Raw genomic sequence first — 18,598 nt, 5'->3', positions numbered from 1 at the left:
GAACTCTTCCCCTTTCCTGCAGTCATTCTCCAGGTTCAGAGTAACCACCTAAGAACTCGGTATTATGCTTCTCATGGCAATTGGACAATTCCTTTCTAAAGAGCGCTCTCCCCCCCTCCTCCCCCCCCACCCCAGTTCCTAGCTCCTTTCAGTATGTTTCTTCTGAAAAAAGTTTAGGTATTGTCATCCTCTGTGGAAACACCAGCTCATATGTCAGAAGCACATCTTGGGAGACAGGATGTTCTCATCAGGCTAAAACTCAACAAGGAAATGAAGAGAGCTGTGGTGGCTTGTGCAGTTGTATATAAAAGCAGAGGCTAATTAAAGAATGACACAGACACTGCTATCAGTGATCACCTTAGTGTTCATGATAGGTCATTTAACTGTGGGGGTCTTACCTCAGGTTTGTCTTCTACTTTTTAGTGGGACTAATGTTATAAAATTGGCAAAGGACACTGGTCACTTAAAAATACCTTCAATATGCAAACAATTCAAACACTGCTTGAATTTAGACTTGCTATTCATGAACACAAGAAGGATGTAGAAGAGCAAGAAGTAAACTCTTCCAAAGAAATATAGAGAGGAGGAATTTGAATTCTATGATGGAGCAAAATGAAACATTAAAGTTACAGATGACAAGAGCAGATGTCAAGTAACAGATGAAGAGCAGTCTCAATCCAACTGGTCTGCCAAAGGGGAAGTCTTGAACACATCTGATGTGGGTGACAACTCCCCTGGTACACAGGCCCAGCAAACGCTGTATGGCTGCACAGACTCCACCTTCTATCCAAACTTACATTTTGAACAATTTAAGTGAGGGTCTTGCTGATGCCCTCACTCTTTCTATGGGGCTAAATTTGCACCCAAGTTAAAGGGATCACTTCCCAGAGCACTTCACCTGAATTGCAAGTAAGATGAGTTGCTTTGATTGTGTCCCTTCATTACTGGAAAGTGGTGAATCAAAGTAAATTTGAGCACTATAATTTGTGTAAGTGAAGGGCTGGGATTACAAAATAGTAATCTGGGCCATTTCTGATTTTAAAACTTGAAAATTACAAACTTCTTTTTTTATTTTTCACAAGGTTATGATAGGAACATACTTAAACATAGAGATAACTTAAGATTATACTAGAAAGTATTTGCTTCTGTATTCGTGTATTGGAAAATGCTTTTCAAACAAAAAAAGCATGTAAATTCATGTAAATGAATGAATGATGTTATAAACCTACTAGAAACAAACAATATTAACAGTTTCTTTCTTTTCATTTTCTTCTCAATTAAAAGGTTTGTGAGATTCTTACCATGTTGTACCAGGCACTAACGATAAATTTCTCCTCCATTTCTCTTTGACTTTTTGTTTTCTCATATTCTTTCTATAAAACAAAAATCCATATATTTAAAGCCAAAGTATAATAGAAATATTAGTCTCTAACTAAAAACCAATGAGTTTTTACCACAAAATGTAAGGATTACTACCTCCAGGGAATGAAACTTTCTGTCTCGCTCCTGCAACTGGTTTTTCAGTGCCTGAATCTCAGGAGCAGCACCCTGGTTCTGTTTAGGATCTAATGTGCGGATGACCTGTAAGAGAAAACCAGTTTGTTTTTTATTAAATCCTGCAAAAGCAATTGTGTTAAGGAATAAAAACCTTTCAAGTCAGGTTAAGAAATTAAAAAAAAAAGTAACTTAAAATATGTCTACCTCTCTCATCAACTGTGACATATTAGAGCACCTGAACCAGGGTCACCTTTACAGGACTGGGAAACAAAACTACTGACAAGAAAAAGTGAAACCTAAAAGGTTCAGTATCCCAGACTGACATTTGCAGTTCCTAACCCAGGCTACATTACCTTGGGGCCATGGTGACAGAAACAACTTCTATAAGGTTCTCTTTATGGTTGTGATTTTCCTGCCTGTCAGTTTCACCTGCTTGAGGAAGGACTGCTTCTGTCCTTATGGATATTTGCCAGGATTCACCTACCTGGGGTACCAGGTGCTGTAACTTCTAGGTCGCTCTATTAAGCCAAAAAGCACTCTGTGGGACATACGTAATTGTTATGCTACTAAAAAGATGAAGGGACACCGGGTACATTTGTACGTGTCACCCAAGAGTGCTAGTAAACAGAGCTAAACCAAGAACAAATTCAGAAAAATGCCTGAATTATTAAGCCTTTAATAGAAAATAGCTTGAAACTCTTTAACAACCTCTGGCTACAGAGAAATAGACTTCTCATCTCTTATCTTTCTACCTATTTCAGAGCTGTGTATAGGATGCTGAAATAAAACAATGCTTTAAATTTTAGTGAGACATTTTTACTCTATGGTAAACATGATGCTATGAGGAGTGGTTGAGGGAGCTGGGAGTGTTCAGCCTGGAGAAAAGACAGCTCTGGGAGCCCTCATCACTGTCTACTTAAAAGGAGGTTGTAGCCAGGTGGGGGTTGTGGCCTCTTCTCCCAGGCAACCAGTGACAGGATGAGACAACAGGGCCTCAAGCTGCGCCAGGGAAGGTTTAGGTTGGATTGTTAAGCATAGGAATGGGCTGCCTAGGGAGGTTGTGTAGTCACCATCCCTGGAGACGTTCAAGGAACTGGATGTGGCACCTAGTGCCATGATTTTGTTAACACGGTTGTGATCAGTAGAAAGCTCACTTAATGATCCTGGAGATCTCTTCCAACCTAAATAGTTCTACAATTCTACTCTAAGAAAGCATGTTATTTTTCTAAGAAAATACTCATTAGACCTGGATACAGCTTCCATAGCAGAAGACTATAATGATTCTACAAAAAAAAAAAAAAAAACCTGCAGCAAAACCCATCAAAACCACAAAAAGAAAAAGAAACAAACAACAACAACAAAAAAAAAACCAAACCAAACAGAAATATTACAAAAAGTTAACCTAATTAATTAATGCTACTGGTGCATAAAATACCCTTTAGTAACACAGTACATACCAATAAGCGAATCTTACAGAAAAGGGTGAAGTCTTTCAGAGGAATATACTCTAAGACACAACAACCAATATAAAATGGCAGGGCAGGGGGACAGAGGAGAAATTTTTTTAGACTTCCTGAAGACATTTCACACAAAGTCATTCAGGAAACTCCACAGACATAAAGGAAGAAAGCATAAAGTTTTGCCAAATTAGGAACCTACTCATGGATTCCAATGTAATGATACGCATTTAAGGACACTGATATGCTTTTAAGAAACTCAAAAGAGCAATGTATAGTAAGAGAAGAAATGGGACTATGATTAAGACCACCATATTACCATTTCAAAGCTAGTAGTATAACCATACTACTAGTTATGTTGTCAATACTTAAATATTAGTCACCTTCTTGACAAGCATATATTAAGCAATAAAGGCAAAAGAGAATGCCAAACATCATCAGAGAAATCTAACAACTATTGAAGGTGATCCAGTCAAAAAAATCACTTTACTGCAAAAAGGCATCAATAAAAGAGTCTCAAAACTGGGGCAATCTTCTGCACAATTAATCCATATTAAATACTGAAACAATGAAGCTTCCTTCTCTTTAACTTATTAGTGTGTATACAGATACCTCCTTCGTTTTTATTCCCACAGAGTGGACACGTAATACAGTCTCTGTCAGACAGCGATAATTAATGTGGAACACATCTACTTACACTTTTGGCCTTTTCCAAGTACTTTTTGTATCGTTCTTCCATTTGCTTCATTTCCTCCTCCTTTTTCCGTAGTGCTTCTTGTAATTCCTCAATTTTAAGTGCTTTATGTCAGGAGATGCACACATTGGAAAACAACTTCATTACATTATGCATATTTTCATGTTTTACAACAGGCACTTAAGACACAGCTAAAATATATGTCAGTTAAGAAAATCTGACATAAGAAATCTAATGTGGTACATATCACAGATCTAATTAGTGTACAACTCAGAAACACATTAAAAATATGTACTCCTATAAAATCTCATAAAATGGATTTCTGGGACATAGTTTTGCTTTTTAAAATTATGACAAATAAAGAGAAATGGAATTATAAAGTAATCATGTCACTGAACACATTTAGAAAATGGGTCTACTAATGACTTACAGCTACTATAATATCTTGGCATGTCATACAGGCAAATATGATTTTTCTTATTTTATGTAAGAGGAATAATTCCTAAGAGGCACAACTCCTGCTTAAATCTACTAAACTGTAACATGAACATACTAATTTAATTTCCCCCTCACACTTTCTTAAGCAGCAATTGAGATCAGTAGGACAATTTAACTGCACATATTTTTCTTGTGTTGGTGTAAGAATGTCATGCCACTATTACTTCTACATCTTCTATACAACTTCTCAGATCTCTCTCTCTCTTCTCAGAAAACAAAATCATATTTTTTCCTCCATCTCATTATGAACAAAATAATTTTACTACAAACTAGAGCAGCTGCCATGGGTTACAATCTTCTGCCTTGTTCTATAGTAACTAGTCTTTCGAAAAATCCAGACTACCTCCCTTATTACTTCTCTGGAAAAAACGTAGCTAAAAACCAACTAGATGCCGGGTTCTGCATACCCTCTGAGCAAATATGGTATCTATCTTACATTCTTCTTTTACCAGTAATGGAAAGTTTTCTCAAATTACAACACGTTTTTGAAAACACATTGAAGGAATATACAATGGAAGTAAAAATGAGTCTGTGACAACAGCAAGACATTAGGGTCTTATGAGACATGACAGTTCTGGAGAGCTGAAGTTCGACACCAGGTATGGCAGTGAGCTGGTATTTCTATGGAAAACGAATTGTGGTTTGGACTAGATGATCTTTAAGGCTCATTCTAACAATCTTAGCATTTTATGGTTCTATGATTTCTTACTACAGTGTTCCTAAAATGTGATTCCCATGTATATAAAGTGTTAAAAGCATCTTTTTGGTCACCCTAGTTTCCAGAGACATGAACAACATACGTGTGTCACTTCCATTAAAGATGTACATTTTGCTTACCTGACACCTTCTTTAGGTACTATAATTAAAGATGTTGCACATGAAATAATTTACAAAGGAAATAAATGGACTGCACAGGTAACTCACAACTGTTGTTGCATATTGGTTCCAAATCTTCAATAATAGCTCGTTTCTTCTGTAGCTCATTGTTAGCTTCATGGAGCTTCTCACTGTTACAAACCACAGAGGCATATATTGTTTCCCAGTCTATTACTGTGCTTGAAATGAGTACTAAGCAGTACAGAAAATCCTCATAGAGAGATTATTTCTAAGGGCATGACTGATTTTTTTTTTTCCTGCAGAGCATGAGGACGAGTGACAATATCACTGTAGAAATATTTACTAGATAAGATGAAAAAACATTGTCCTGTATGGAGAACTCCAACAGCAAACTCTGTCAGTAACTGTACTTAATTTAGTATAAATTCACTGTACAATGAGGGCCTAAAATGAATACTTATTTATAACTGATATTACATTGAGGAAAGAACAGCCAAACCCAAGGGCAAGAGAAACTTCTTTTTGCAAGACACTCAAAAAGCAAATATTCTTTAGGGAAGTAAAAGATATGCAAAAATAGCACAACAAAATTATAGCACCTCCTAAAGTATTACCTTCTATGTCATAATGTATAGCAAAGAGAAAATAAACTAATTTTGTTTATATTAACATGCTTTCCTCAGAAAAAAATTACTCAGTCCTCTTGAGCAAAGATTTGCACAATGTTATGCAAAGTTTTCTACCCAACACAAAATGATGGTTCCCTCATTGCTCTTACTTTCACAATGGTATTCTATGGGAAAAAAACAGAACCTGAACAGTAGACTCCCAAATATTCCTGTGTTATCTAATCTCTCTGAGTTGTATATTTTACAGATCCATGATTAATGACTGTCTGCCTTCCTCATTATATGGAAAAACACATAATTTCCAACTACATACAAAATAAGCAAACAATAATACTTACAGATGTTCTTCAAGTTTCTTTTTCAGAAGAACTGACTAAAATAGAAAGTTAAATGTTTTATTTTAATGTATTGTGAAAATATAAAAGATGTTAAAGCTAACATTTTAAAAATTATTTTAAAACATGCAGTTTTGACATTCTAATCAAAAACCAACTTTTTAACTTCAGTTTTAGATCACAACTGTAAAGCCTCTGTGGTAGCAACCTTTCTCTTCAGATTTATGACTTCAGTAAAACTAGAACCCTTTAGAACTTTACAAATCTTGTCCCAAGAACTAAATCAATAAAAGCAATATCCATAAATGACAGAATTCTTAAGGCAGTTGTTTTAATTTGTTCAGTACTTTGTATTGGAAAGTGCAGCAAAATTTGCAAGCGCTGTCCTGCCAATATTGCATTGCAACTTGCATGAAGACATGTAGCAAATTAGTTGAAAGTAAATTCCCATCCCCACAGAAACTAGAAGGAGCAGAGTATTTCTAACTGCAGTGTAGCATAAATGTCACATTTTTGGTGTTTCTTATCTTTATGGATTACAGACACATGAAAATCACCGTACAACTTACAGTGTTCCACTTTCTGGTTATATCATATTTAGATAGGCTATTTGAATAAAAACTTTGAAGTAATTTTTAAATTTTAAACTCACTTCATACACAGTGAGTATCTCTCAAAAGGAAAAAAAACCCAAACGCAATAAATGTTTATGAACTGAAAGTAGTGTTAAGTAAATAGAAAGCCATACTCACAATAGCCTTGAGCAGAAGCCCATGCCAAGAAACAGAGATGACATTAGTATAAAGCAAAACAGCAGCCAACAGAAGAAACTATTTAGAAAGTCATGAACAGAGAAAGTTAAAGCTATGTATTTTTCACACATGTGCAATTTCTTCCTCTGTTCTCACGAACAATTTCATCTTGTAACATTTTCTAAAACATGTCACTAAACCCAAAAATATAAAAATAACAAAGATGCACATTTACAAATCATTGTGCTTAAATCATAATTCTAAAGGAAATCAACTGCTATTTTGGAAAGTAATTTTAAAACAAAAGTCATATAACTAATAAAACCAAGGAAAATAGCCAGTCTGTTGGGCTACAACCAGAACTAATAAATGCAGGTGTTTTTGTGGTGTGATGCTGAATTGCGTTATTGCCACACTGATTGAATACAAAGCAAATGTAACATATTTAAATCTGCAACTGTTTTTTTAGCTTGTATTTATACTGTTTTGATCACATGGAAGGGTTAGCATGTGACTGATGGTCCACAACACCATCAAAATGTAAGCTAAAATAATCAACAAAATTACTTCATTGTTTTTCCACCAATGTTCCTTCAAAAAAGATTTAGTCATCTTGCTAGCAGAAAAAAATTACCGTGTGCACTCAGAAAGCTTTTTAGTTTGGTTATACTTCAATATATTGTCTTTGATCACGTTTCTGGGGCATGTTTTTTCATTATTACAAAAGAGATTTTCTTATTGCATGACATGAAAGGTGGGGAGCCACAAAAACAAGTCCATATGGCTCTACTGATTTCAGAGTCAGAAATTTGCAGCAGCTAAGGATCTGCAGGTTTTGACCAAATGTTTTTTTCATTTTCCAGTCCTCTGAACAACTGCAGCAGCACTACCTTTTCTAAATATTTGTATTCCTCTTTATCAGTCACAAATCACTTGAACTCTCCTCATCACTTATATCTGATCATATATACTGGCTGCCTGGAACAAGAAAGGGAAAAAGTTGGAAGCAGTGCCCACTTCCCTAAGGTCACAAAATCAAAACTGAACTCAGTTTGTTGGTTTTTTTTGATCCTTGTATTGCACTCGGGTTTATCTTGAAACAGATACAACTATTAGTCAACACTGATTCCACTGGTGCACTACTTAGCTAGTACGTGCACTACTGAGGGAATAACCCCTCCCCCAACAAGATAACGTTTTCACAAGCAAGAAACTAAGTGTGATAAACAGCCCAAACAATTAAAAGAAGCAGTAATTAGTTTACCCACTTTAATTTACTCAAGACACACGACTAGGAAGGAGACTAAAACACTCAATGTGCCACTCTAGGCACCCAAAGATCCTGTATATACTTGGCAGATAAATTCAAACAGATCACTCTAAAAATAGGCAAACATTACTTCTGGGATTTCGGCAGTATCAGTAAGCTTTAAACCTCATACAAATTTAAAATGTAATTACTATAACTGTTGTTCTCTCCTAGGAAGATGAGTCTCCTAAACACTACAGAAATAAAAGTCTTTTTGCTTGAAGTTCCTTTCATGCTTAAACAAGTCAAAGGAACAAGTCTGTCCCCTTTCTCAGGGCAAAATTTGGTTCAGTTTTAGGGGCAGATGGCTAGGTTCTGGCCTGAGGTTAAGCCAATTTCGCAGAGTGTGGGAAACTATGGGTCACTTCATAAGACTGCTGGATAAGATCACTAACACTGTGAGGTGATCAAAGTCACAAAACAGCACCATGACGGACGGTCAGACTTCAAGGATGCTGAGAGTAATGATAGAACAGTTTGGGTTGGAAGGGACTTTTAAAGTTCAACCCCCTGAAACAAGCAGGGACACCTTCAGATCAGGTTGCTCAGATCCCTGTCCAACCTGGCCTTGAATATTCCGTGGATGAGGCATCTACAGCTTCGCTGGGCAACTTGTTCCAGTGTCTCACCAAATGAAAGAGTGCCTCAACTTCATGGGTAAGTGCAGAGGTAACAGAGTTCTCGGTTGTTGTATCAGTAACAGCATGTAAGGCCAAGACTGCATATGTTACATTATGAAAAACATTAGGCGTGGGATGGATTTAACAAGTGGGGCAGAATTAACAAAAGGCAGGGTGTTTATATAGGAAGAGATTAGGGCAGAGAACAGGAGAACAATGACGATAAAAGACAGTGAGAAGACATGCAAATGGTGTAGCCGAAGCTGTTCAGGTAACTGCTGAGTAGCCCCACATGACTACTGCATTCTGGAGGACAATAAATCAAGTCTATTCCGAACACAGCAGACACACGTGAGTTGATTCTGTAGTCTGAAAGATGAGGGTAAGGAGGCCATTGCCTGGCTAGCAAGGTAACACTCAGGATGGACTAATCATGCATCCCAACAGAATGTGTCAGTGCCCATTACAGGCCCAATGACACAGAGCTGCCTTCCACTGCACTTCAATACAAAACCAGAACTGCTTGCCGCAGTAGGCCTTGGCACGCAGCATGTAACGCTGCAAGGACGCTTGCCAGGGTTACAACACTGCTTCTAAATATTTTTGGGCATGTTTGAAAAAATCTTCATCTTTAAAACCAAACAATACTTAAAAGAAAAAAAACCAAAAACACAACATAAAACAAACCTGAACTCTCACCATGCATTTCTGGACTCAATTAAAATGAAGTGCCAATTTTCTGGTTTGAGCACATTTATAGTATAAGTTTGTAAAAATACAAATTTCAGTGCATGGTTGCAGAAAAATAGCAAAAAACAGAGGAAATGAGTTGAAAATTATGTAGTGGTGAACAGTATGCCATGTCTCTCCTATTGCTTTTTCGTATGTTTCTGAAGAATCCCTCTTTTTGTATGGCTATTCTACAGATCACTCAGGTAGTCTCAGCACAACTTGTATCTCCTTCAGCAGCTGGGGTTTAACTTCTGAGATTTGCTCTGCTTTACAAGGGAGATGGCATGAGGAGACCACAATGTTAGAGATTCTTCATACTCAATGCTTCCCTGAATCTACACTCACTCTTTTGCTTCCTTAAGAGTAAATGAAATCAAACTTAGCAAAACAGGCCATGGGATCAGTGTCTATAAATCACCGCTGCTATGGTCAGACCAACACAGAAGTCATGAATGCAGACACACCCCAGCCAGAGCCTCAAAAGGGGCACAATTAAAATTGCAGTAAATAAAGCCAAATACAATTTGACAGGGATCAAATACACAGTATCTGAAAATAATTCTTTCATATTCTTGCTCACCCTGAAAAGATTTTGGGCAGTGATCAAGACAGCAAAGAACATCTCAGAATATACCTATTTTAACATGTATTCTAAAATGCTTTCTAAGTTACTCAGGAAAATAATCTTGTTGGAAATCAACTAGGTGTTGAACATTCATATCGTTTATTCTGAAAATGAAAAGAGTAAACTAAATTTAACACACTCTTAAATGAACATAAGCATCTAGTAAAAAGACTTTCACTATTTTATATAAATTAGATAAAACAAACCCACAAAAATAGAAAGCAGCACATTACAGTTTGTTGTCAATTAGCCACATGATACACTGAGATTGTGAGCATACACTACGCATGTACAGTTCAACAAATTGCTGCTTTCAAGAAAGTTCTAGAGCTTCTTTTTTGAATACAGGAGACAATAAACAATTTTTGAGTGGAAGACTGAAAGTTGTTTTCCACACTAACTCAGTTACAAACTGTATTCTTACATCTAAAATAAAGTTAACTCTGTACACAAACAGAAAATGCTGCAGTGTGTTGAGGGCCAAATTATTTGACTTTTTTATTAGTTTTGGTCTGCCTGTCTTTTTTCATTCTGAGATACATTTACATGAAGAATTACAGACCTTCCAGTGCCTGGAAAGACCTTAACTTTCATTAAGAAAACTAAACCCAAAACAAGCTCAGATGCTTTATTCATGGAGAATCAACATTTCCTCAATTCCCTGCAAAGTTCTCTATTCTAATTAAGTAATTCTAATGTTGAGTTTTCTATTGCAACAGACACAATTATTCAAATAAAACATGTATGACACCTTCTCTACATGGGATGGTTTTCTATTCTAGACGATTGTCTTGCATTCCAGTTAAAGAAGCACAGTTTACTGGCAAATACAAAAAACTACTAATCTCAGTTTGTATAATTCTTTTACTTTTTTTTTAATAAAAACGTGAAAGGTTAAAAAACAGTAGCTACTTGAATGTAAGTTTGCGGTACATTTCTACTTACATCTTCAGCTTTTGAACCTTGATCCTGCAAAGATTTTTGTAGCTCTTCAACCTGGGACTGTACTTCCAGAAGTCTCTGATTTACCAATCTAGAAAAGTGATAATATTTGTTTTTCAGAAAAAAAAAACAAAATGCAAGAGGAAGTCTCAGATTTTTAGCATCCAGTGCTTTCAGATTATCTATACCAAAAAATGCAATACTGTAAGTTACTCAAGAAAAAATTACAGCAGTAGATAGAGCTTACAGCAGTTCCAGAGATTATAACATTCAGATGTTCATCCAGAACATTCTCATATTCTCAAGGCCAACATAAATGCATGCAAAAATCAGTTCTATATACATGAAAGAAGAACTTTTAACTGTCAGTTTTACTGTGTGAGCAGCTAGCTTATGCTTTTACACTGCTACAGAACCCCATAAACCTGTAGGTTGGAAGGGATGTTGCCTAGATCCAACCTCCTCCATAAAGCAGGTGCGCTTACAGCAGATTGCTAGAACCATATCCAGTACCAGGTTTGAATACTTGTAAGGACAGAGGTCTAACAGTCTCTTTGGGCTTCTCTTTGAGAGCTCAGAACCCATACTCCATATTTTGTCTGTTGCCTCTTGTCCTTACACTAATAATCTCTTGAGAACAGTCCAAATCTGCCTTCTTTCTACCTTCCCATCAGACAGATGCAGTTCACAATGCACTCTCCTCTATGTCACCTATCCTTTGGCCTGGACAAAACCAGTTCTCCGTTTTATCCCACCTATCATACACTCCAGTGTCTCTCACCCTAGTAGTATTCTGCTGAACTTCTACACATCCACATCTCTCTGGTACTAGGGAATCCAAAATTACATGCTCTGTCCAGATGTGACAGCATAAGTTGATGAGAGGCAAACAATTATTTTCCCAGACTGATTGCCTGCACCTCAGTGAGGACAGTCCAAATCACAGACATCTTCAAGGTCCCCACATAACACATCCTCCTTTGCCACCCACTAGGATGCCAAGGCTTCTGCAATAGAGCTGCTTCACCGCCAGGGACAGGGGTCCAACCAGTTCATTTCTCTGAACTGTTGAGCGCCTCTGAAGAACAGCTTTCGCTTTCAGGACATCCCAAAGTGGTACCACTCTCAAACTTGCTGAGTGTTGCCCTTCTCATCAGTGAAGCTGTTAATAAAAGTGATGAGCAGTGCGGATACTGGTACTGATGACTAAGGAACTGGTTGCCAGCTGGGTTTCACCTCACTGACAATAATACTACCTTAGGCTCAGATGTCTGATCACTGTCCAAGTTTTTTTTGCTCACTTTACTGTCCACTTATTTAGTTTATATCTAGCCATTCTGAACATAAGGATACCATGGGACACTTTATCAAAAGCTTCACTAAAGCTAAGTACTGTCCCCTGTTTCACCTTTCTTCACATGTGCAGTCATCTCATTGTCAAGACAATTCAATTAATTAGGCATGATCTGCTCTGAGTAAATTCATGTTGACATTTGTCAATTACTTTCCTATCCCTCATATGGCTGGAAACCAATTGCAAATGGATTTGCTTTCTGAAATTTCCAGAAAGCAAGCTGTGGCTCACCAATCCCTGTAACTCCTCATGCTCTTTTTCTTGCTCTTCTTGAAGGTGAGTGCAGTATTTACTTTCTTTCAGGTTTAAGGCAACTCCCCCGGTTGAAGGGGAAGATAGGGGAAGATTAGATAAAGAACAGATTTGAAGATAAGAGAGAAAGCAGCTTCCCGTCACTATCAGCCAAATGCTGCGGCATGCTCTGATGCACTCTGTCTGGTCCTTATGATGATGTCCATATGCTGATTGGCTCAATCCAGCAGGGTCAGCTAGAGAAAGCTGTTGAGGAATATGTCCTGCTGAGTTTTAAATATCTACAAGGATGGAGACAACCTCTCTGGGCAACATGCTACAGAGCTCAGCAACCCTCACAGTGAAAAAAAAGTATGTTCTTACATCTGGATGAAATACTGTGTGTTTTAAACTCTGCCCACAGCCTCTTGCCCTGTTACTGCGTATTACTGACAAGAGTCTATCTCCACCTTCTTTAGACCCTCCCATCATACATTTTGGTAAGATACAGTGACAAGATCTAACCTAAGCCTTCTCTTTTCCAGGCTACATAGTCTCTATCCCTCAGACTTTACTCATACAAAAGACTCTGCAGTCCTGTAATCACATCCTTATGACCTTTCACAGGACTGATTCCATTAAATCATGTCATTCTTCTCCTGGGGATGCCTGTAGGAAAGTCAGCTGAAGCAGAGGACAAAATTTATTACCTGTTTTCTGTCTCCAGTTCATTCTTCCGTAAGTTTGCATCATCAAGAAGGCTCTGCAACAAGGCAATCTTCTCATTGTCAGAACCTTCTTGGTTCAATTTTAACATCTTGTTCTCATGCTGAAGGCGGATGAGTTTCTCCCTAAATGCAATTAGGGAGAACACAGTTGCGTGAAAAAAAGAATGCCGATATCTATAACAAAGTAAACAGCTTACCACAGGAAGTAAAATAGTAATATGAATATCATCTTTTTAAGGGAGATGCTGCAACAACAATCATATCTTCAAGCCCCAAAATATAAACCAAATTTAAGGAGTTGTAATTGCAGAATGCAGAACACAAGGAAATTACCTCAGTGGCCCCATCAGATTTCACAGTACAGCTCAACAGATTTATAGGAAGAACAGAGAATGCAAAACTTAATACCAAGTGTGAAGAAAGACTGTAATCTGAAAGGTGTAAGCTCAGCTGTCACTGAACTACTGCATAAACCTGAGCAAGCCACTTCAGTGCTTACACAGAATCTGTTTACACAGAATCACAGCATCATTTGGGTTGAAAAGACTCTTCAGCAAGATCCAACATAAGCCCAGCACTGCCAAGTGGACCATAGAACCATGTACCATAAGCATCACATCTACACATCTTTTAAACACCACCAGGTGTTGGGGAGGGTGAAACAGGGAAACCTTATGAATGTGATTGTTTGGCAGAAGATTCTGAAAATATGAAGGCTAAAATCAAAGTACAAATGAAAGCCTGCTTTGAGTCATAGGATAGTGAGTACTGGTTAACCAAAGAACAATAGCCTAGCCAGCTAGAGGAGAATCCCTGTTGATAAAACAACGTCCTTCTGTTGATAGAAAGTCCCGAGGTCAAGAAGCAAGGAAAGAACTTGTAAAGCTTTGTAGAGTCTAAAATGCAACACTCTATGTTAATATAGGGAAGCGCATAGGCTGTATGTAAATTCTGTAGTGGGTGTGTCTCATAGTGATTGGTTATTCATTATTATTCACTAATATTCACTATAGAAAAAGATACATTGGATTGTAACAAGAACTTCGCTCTCTTAGCTTTTCTCTCTTAACCTCTCTCATATCTCTTGGCTCTTCTCTCTTACCCCTTTACCCCTCTCTCAGCTCCCCTCTCCCACTCTCTTACCTCTTCCACTCTTTCCCTCTCTTACTCTTACCCTCTTGGTTTTTCCCCTCTTATTCCTCTCTTGTCTTCCCCCTCTCATAAGCCTCCCTGGTTTTTCCCTCTTTCCCTCTGTTGTTCTTATGCCCTCCCTCCCCTTTTCCAACCTCTCCTCCCTGCTCTCCACACTCTCTCTCCCCTTCCCCTGACCACATGGACGCCGAGGCTGGTGGAAGACACAGGTCTCCCCTCTCTTTACCCTTATAATAAATTGCTTATACTTGAACAGCTCGATCCGAGAGAAGTCTCTCACTGCAAGCTAGTTTTTACACAGCAATAACCAGGGACAACAACTTCATCACTTCCCTGGGTGCAATGCTTGATAACCCCTCCCAGTGAAGAAATGGTTCCTAATATCCAATCTAAACCTCCCCAGCACAGCTTCAGGAAAAACGACCACCCCCCCACCTTGTTACAACTTCCTTTCAGGTAGTTGTAGAGAATGATAAGGTCACTCCTGAGTCTTTCTCCAGGATAAACAGCCTCTTGCTCCTCATAGTACTTAACTCTCTAGGCCCTTCTCCAGCTCTATTGGCCTGCTCCAGACACACTCCAGCCCCTCAGTGTCTCCCCTAGTGAGGGGGTGCAACACTGGACACAGAACTTGAGGTGTGGCCTCACCAGTGCCAAGTACAGGGGGACAATCCCTGCCCTAGTCCTGCTGGCCACTCAAGTGCTGATACAGGTCAGGATGCCATTGACCTTCTTGGCCATCTGGGCATTCAATGGTTTATGTTTAGCTGCTGTCAACAAACACCACCAAACCCACACCAGAACAACAGGTGCTATCCACAGGGACCTGCCAAAACTGAACTGGTGGGGCCATGAAAACCTCTTAAGATTCAACACGGCCAACTGCAAGGTCCTGCACTTGGCCTATGGCAACCCCTGGTATCAGTCCAGGCTGAGGGATGAAGAGACAGAGAGCAGCCCTGTGAGAAGGCATTGGGGGTGTTGGTGGGTGAGAGGCTGGACATGACCCAGCCATGGGCACTCCCAGCCCAGAGAGCCAAACGTGTCCTGGGCTGCATCCAAAGCAGTGTGGGCAGCAGGGGAGGGAGGGGATTCTGTCCCTCTGCTCTGCTCTGGTGAGATCCCACCTGGAACCCTGCATCCAGCTCTGGGGTCCCAGCACAGGAAGTATGTCAACTAATGGAAGTGTGTCCAGAGGAACCCGGTAAGGTGATCACAGGGATGGACCACCTATGAAAACAGGCTGACAGAGCTGGAGTTATAGATCAGACTCCAGGATACCTTAGAGCAGCCTTACAGTACCTGAAAGACTGAACAAGGGAGCTGGAAAAGGATTTTTTACAAGAGCATGGAGAGACAAGACAAAGCAGAGTCGCGTTAAACGGAAAAAGGGTAGTTTAGATTAGATATTAAGCAGAAATTATTTACTTTAAAGGCTTGGAGGCAATGGCAAAGGGAATTCTGGATGCTCCATACCTGGCAGTGTTCTGGGCTAGGTTGGATAGGGATTTGAGCAACCTGGTCTACTGGAAAGTGTCCCCGCCCATGGCAGTGGAAGTGGAACAAGATGATCTTTAAGGTCCCTTCCAATCCAAGTTGTTCTGTGACTCTACAATTACTTCCCACTGTCCATCTTTTCAGTCACTCTTCTACAAACTGTAGCACTGTACAGGTTGTTGTGACCCAAGAGTAGGACCTAGCCCTTGGCCATGTTGAACTTCAAACAATTGTCCTCCGCCCACTGACACAACCTGTTCAGATTCCCCTGCAGAGCCTTCTGACCCTCCAGCAGATCAACACAGTCCTGAGTAACCCAAAATGGTACTGTATTCCACATCTAGCTGTTGTAGTTGATAGCTTGAAATGTATCTTTTCCCATCTTTTAGTTGTGATTTCCACCCCCCACCAGCTTCTCTTTCTCCTAACTGTTTACCTGGCTTACTTAACCAAGTTACCATGGTTACTGAAGTTTCTCTCCTCAGCCCCACGGTCAGAGGCCGGATAGAGTAAAGAGAGGACCCTGCTGGCATTTCCAGATGCTTGAAATTTCTTTAGCCCAGGAGACCCTTCTTTCCAACACAGAAGTTTGTAATTCTGGTTTTCCTGTCCCAGAATGCCTCTGAGCTATGGAATCTGAGAGAGCATGCTTACCTTGCCTTCCCTTTCTTTCCCCCCTGTGTTGCCAGGAAACCAGCCTCCCCCCTCTCTCCCCCTCTGCGGAGAATACTCCTACACCTTTGTGGGCATTTGAAGAAGTTGATGTCTGTTATTTCTTATCTTGGTGTGTGTAACCTTGATTTGTAGAAAGTTTGTAAGATGTACTAACTGAGAAAAATAATTGGTTCTTTCTCTGATGTTCCCTCCCTCCAAGAATCGCTGTTAAAAGAGACCCCCAGACCCCAAACCCAGGGTTCTCCCGTCCTTTGGATTCCCCTTCACAGAAATAAACTGTGGAATGCAAACCAGAGAGAGAGTCCCCCCCTGATTTCTTTACTCGCTCTATAGACTTGGATTCTTGAAGAAAATCAGTGAACCCCACAAACATATGCTGGCTTGAAACCCGAGTGAAGAGAAACCTCATCACACTCAAGAAGATCAAGTCAGGTGACGCCCAGAACGTGGGGCTGGCCTGTCCCTCAATAAAGGGGACAGAAGAACCACGGAAGGTGAGATTCAGACCACCGCTGGGACGACATCTACCCCAGAAGCGTCTCTTCGCTGTTCTAAGTGGAAGACGTGTTGGGGAGAAAAGCAAGAACCCCTGTGCACCGAGGGGCTGCTTTTGAGAGCGAGACAACGGCACGAGCATTCAGAAGACTGAATTCCCCAAAGGGGGGAAGTGGTGAAGAGGGAGTGGGTGAGAGAAGAGTCCCATCCCAGGTGAAACTTCTGGATGCAGAGCAGTTTGGAGCCGTTGGTGAAATAGCTGCGACGGACAGGTGAGATCACAGAGATGGGTGCAAGACTGTCTGTAGCACAAAGGGGGATTTTTAATCAAGTGATTGGCATTTTGCAAATTGGACAGAAACCGTTTTCTAAGAAAAAAGTGAAAAAATTAGTGAATTGGGTTTTTTTAAATTTTCCTCAAGTGTCTTCTGCAGATGTAACTTCTGTTTCCTTTTGGAACAGTGTGGGGACAAAACTGACTGAATCTGTGAATGCTGGAGATAGTTCAGCAGCGAATGTAATCCCTTTGTTTGTTTTGATTAGACTAACCCTTATTGAAAAAGAAGAAAAAAGATTACTCAATCCTAACCCTGATAACCCTGTTTCTTTTCCTCAACCCTGTCACCCTAAGCTGGGGGAGTCCTCTCAGCACCCCTGTTCCAGGAGCTCTGGCCAAGCTGTTTGAAACCTTTCCCTAAAACCCATCCCAGCTCCCTCTCCTACCCCTCTTTACCCTCAATATCCCTCTCCTCTTGTTCCTGGTGGTCTTTTGGGTACACAAAATGGAGGAGACCACATGGTGAGCCTCCCCCCAAGTGTTACACAAAGGGCCCAGGAACTTCAAAATGATGGCGAGCACATGGTCAACCCCCAGGTTGCTTCTTCTTCCCTTTGTTGCCCCTCCCCCCCTCAACCCTTTCCTCCCCCAAGACCTCCCCCCTCCTGGTCCTCCAGACCCTCCCTCCTCTGCCTCCGCCCCACCCCTCAGGGGTGTCTCCCTCCCAAGGCACCCCGCCCCTGACCCCTCCTACCCCCCCTGCAACCCCGCCTGCCCTCTCTCTGCTGCTGGCTCCCAGGTCACTCCCTCCAGCTCACACAGTGTGGAGAAGGGAGGGGGTGAAGGGACAATCCAGGAACAGAGGCCTGCCTTCTTTGCAGCACCTGTAACTTATGGGAGGGGAGGAACATTACCAGAATGGAATGCAATGTCATTTTGATTGAAAATGGAATTATGCAAAGCAGCAAAGGAGTTTGGAAAGGAAAGTTAATTTTTTAAAAGTCTTTTAAAGGCAACCCTCTCCTCCAACCAATTGGTCCCACATGATTTGAAGGATTTGTTTTCCTGCCTTCTATCCCCAGGAGAATATTTGCTCTGGGAAAGGGCTTGGAAAAGATTGCTGAGAACCCTTTCGGGAGAATTACTGAGCAGTGATTTTGAAGCTTTAGATGAAAGGGGTAAAATAATTACCATGAATCATTTATGTGGTGAAGGTGATTGGAGCGAACCTATTGACCAGGCCCAAAATTTGCCAAAAGGAG

At 40.1% G+C, this 18,598-nt stretch overlaps 1 protein-coding gene across 4 annotated transcripts in view; it reads right to left on the bottom strand.

Annotated features, from left to right (window-relative positions):
• The window catches only part of HOOK3 (hook microtubule tethering protein 3), a 93,736-nt gene that overhangs the window by 10,899 nt on the left and 64,239 nt on the right, over positions 1-18,598 (bottom strand). For all 4 annotated transcript variants that reach the window (XM_005530923.3, XM_014259651.2, XM_014259653.2 and 1 more), the window contains 7 exons: positions 13,223-13,363; positions 10,931-11,018; positions 5,951-5,985; positions 5,071-5,153; positions 3,652-3,752; positions 1,477-1,581; positions 1,302-1,373 (listed from right to left, as the gene is read on the bottom strand). In XM_005530923.3, coding sequence (XP_005530980.1) covers positions 1,302-1,373; positions 1,477-1,581; positions 3,652-3,752; positions 5,071-5,153; positions 5,951-5,985; positions 10,931-11,018; positions 13,223-13,363 — 625 coding nt within the window. The remainder of the gene's footprint in view (positions 1-1,301; positions 1,374-1,476; positions 1,582-3,651; positions 3,753-5,070; positions 5,154-5,950; positions 5,986-10,930; positions 11,019-13,222; positions 13,364-18,598) is intronic.

Source organism: Pseudopodoces humilis, chromosome 4 (assembly GCF_049639895.1).
Source record: "Pseudopodoces humilis isolate 2021_Gansu_Grassland_sample_001 chromosome 4, ASM4963989v1, whole genome shotgun sequence".
Classification (NCBI taxonomy): domain Eukaryota; kingdom Metazoa; phylum Chordata; class Aves; order Passeriformes; family Paridae; genus Pseudopodoces; species Pseudopodoces humilis.
This window is presented reverse-complemented; position numbering and strand designations above follow the sequence as displayed.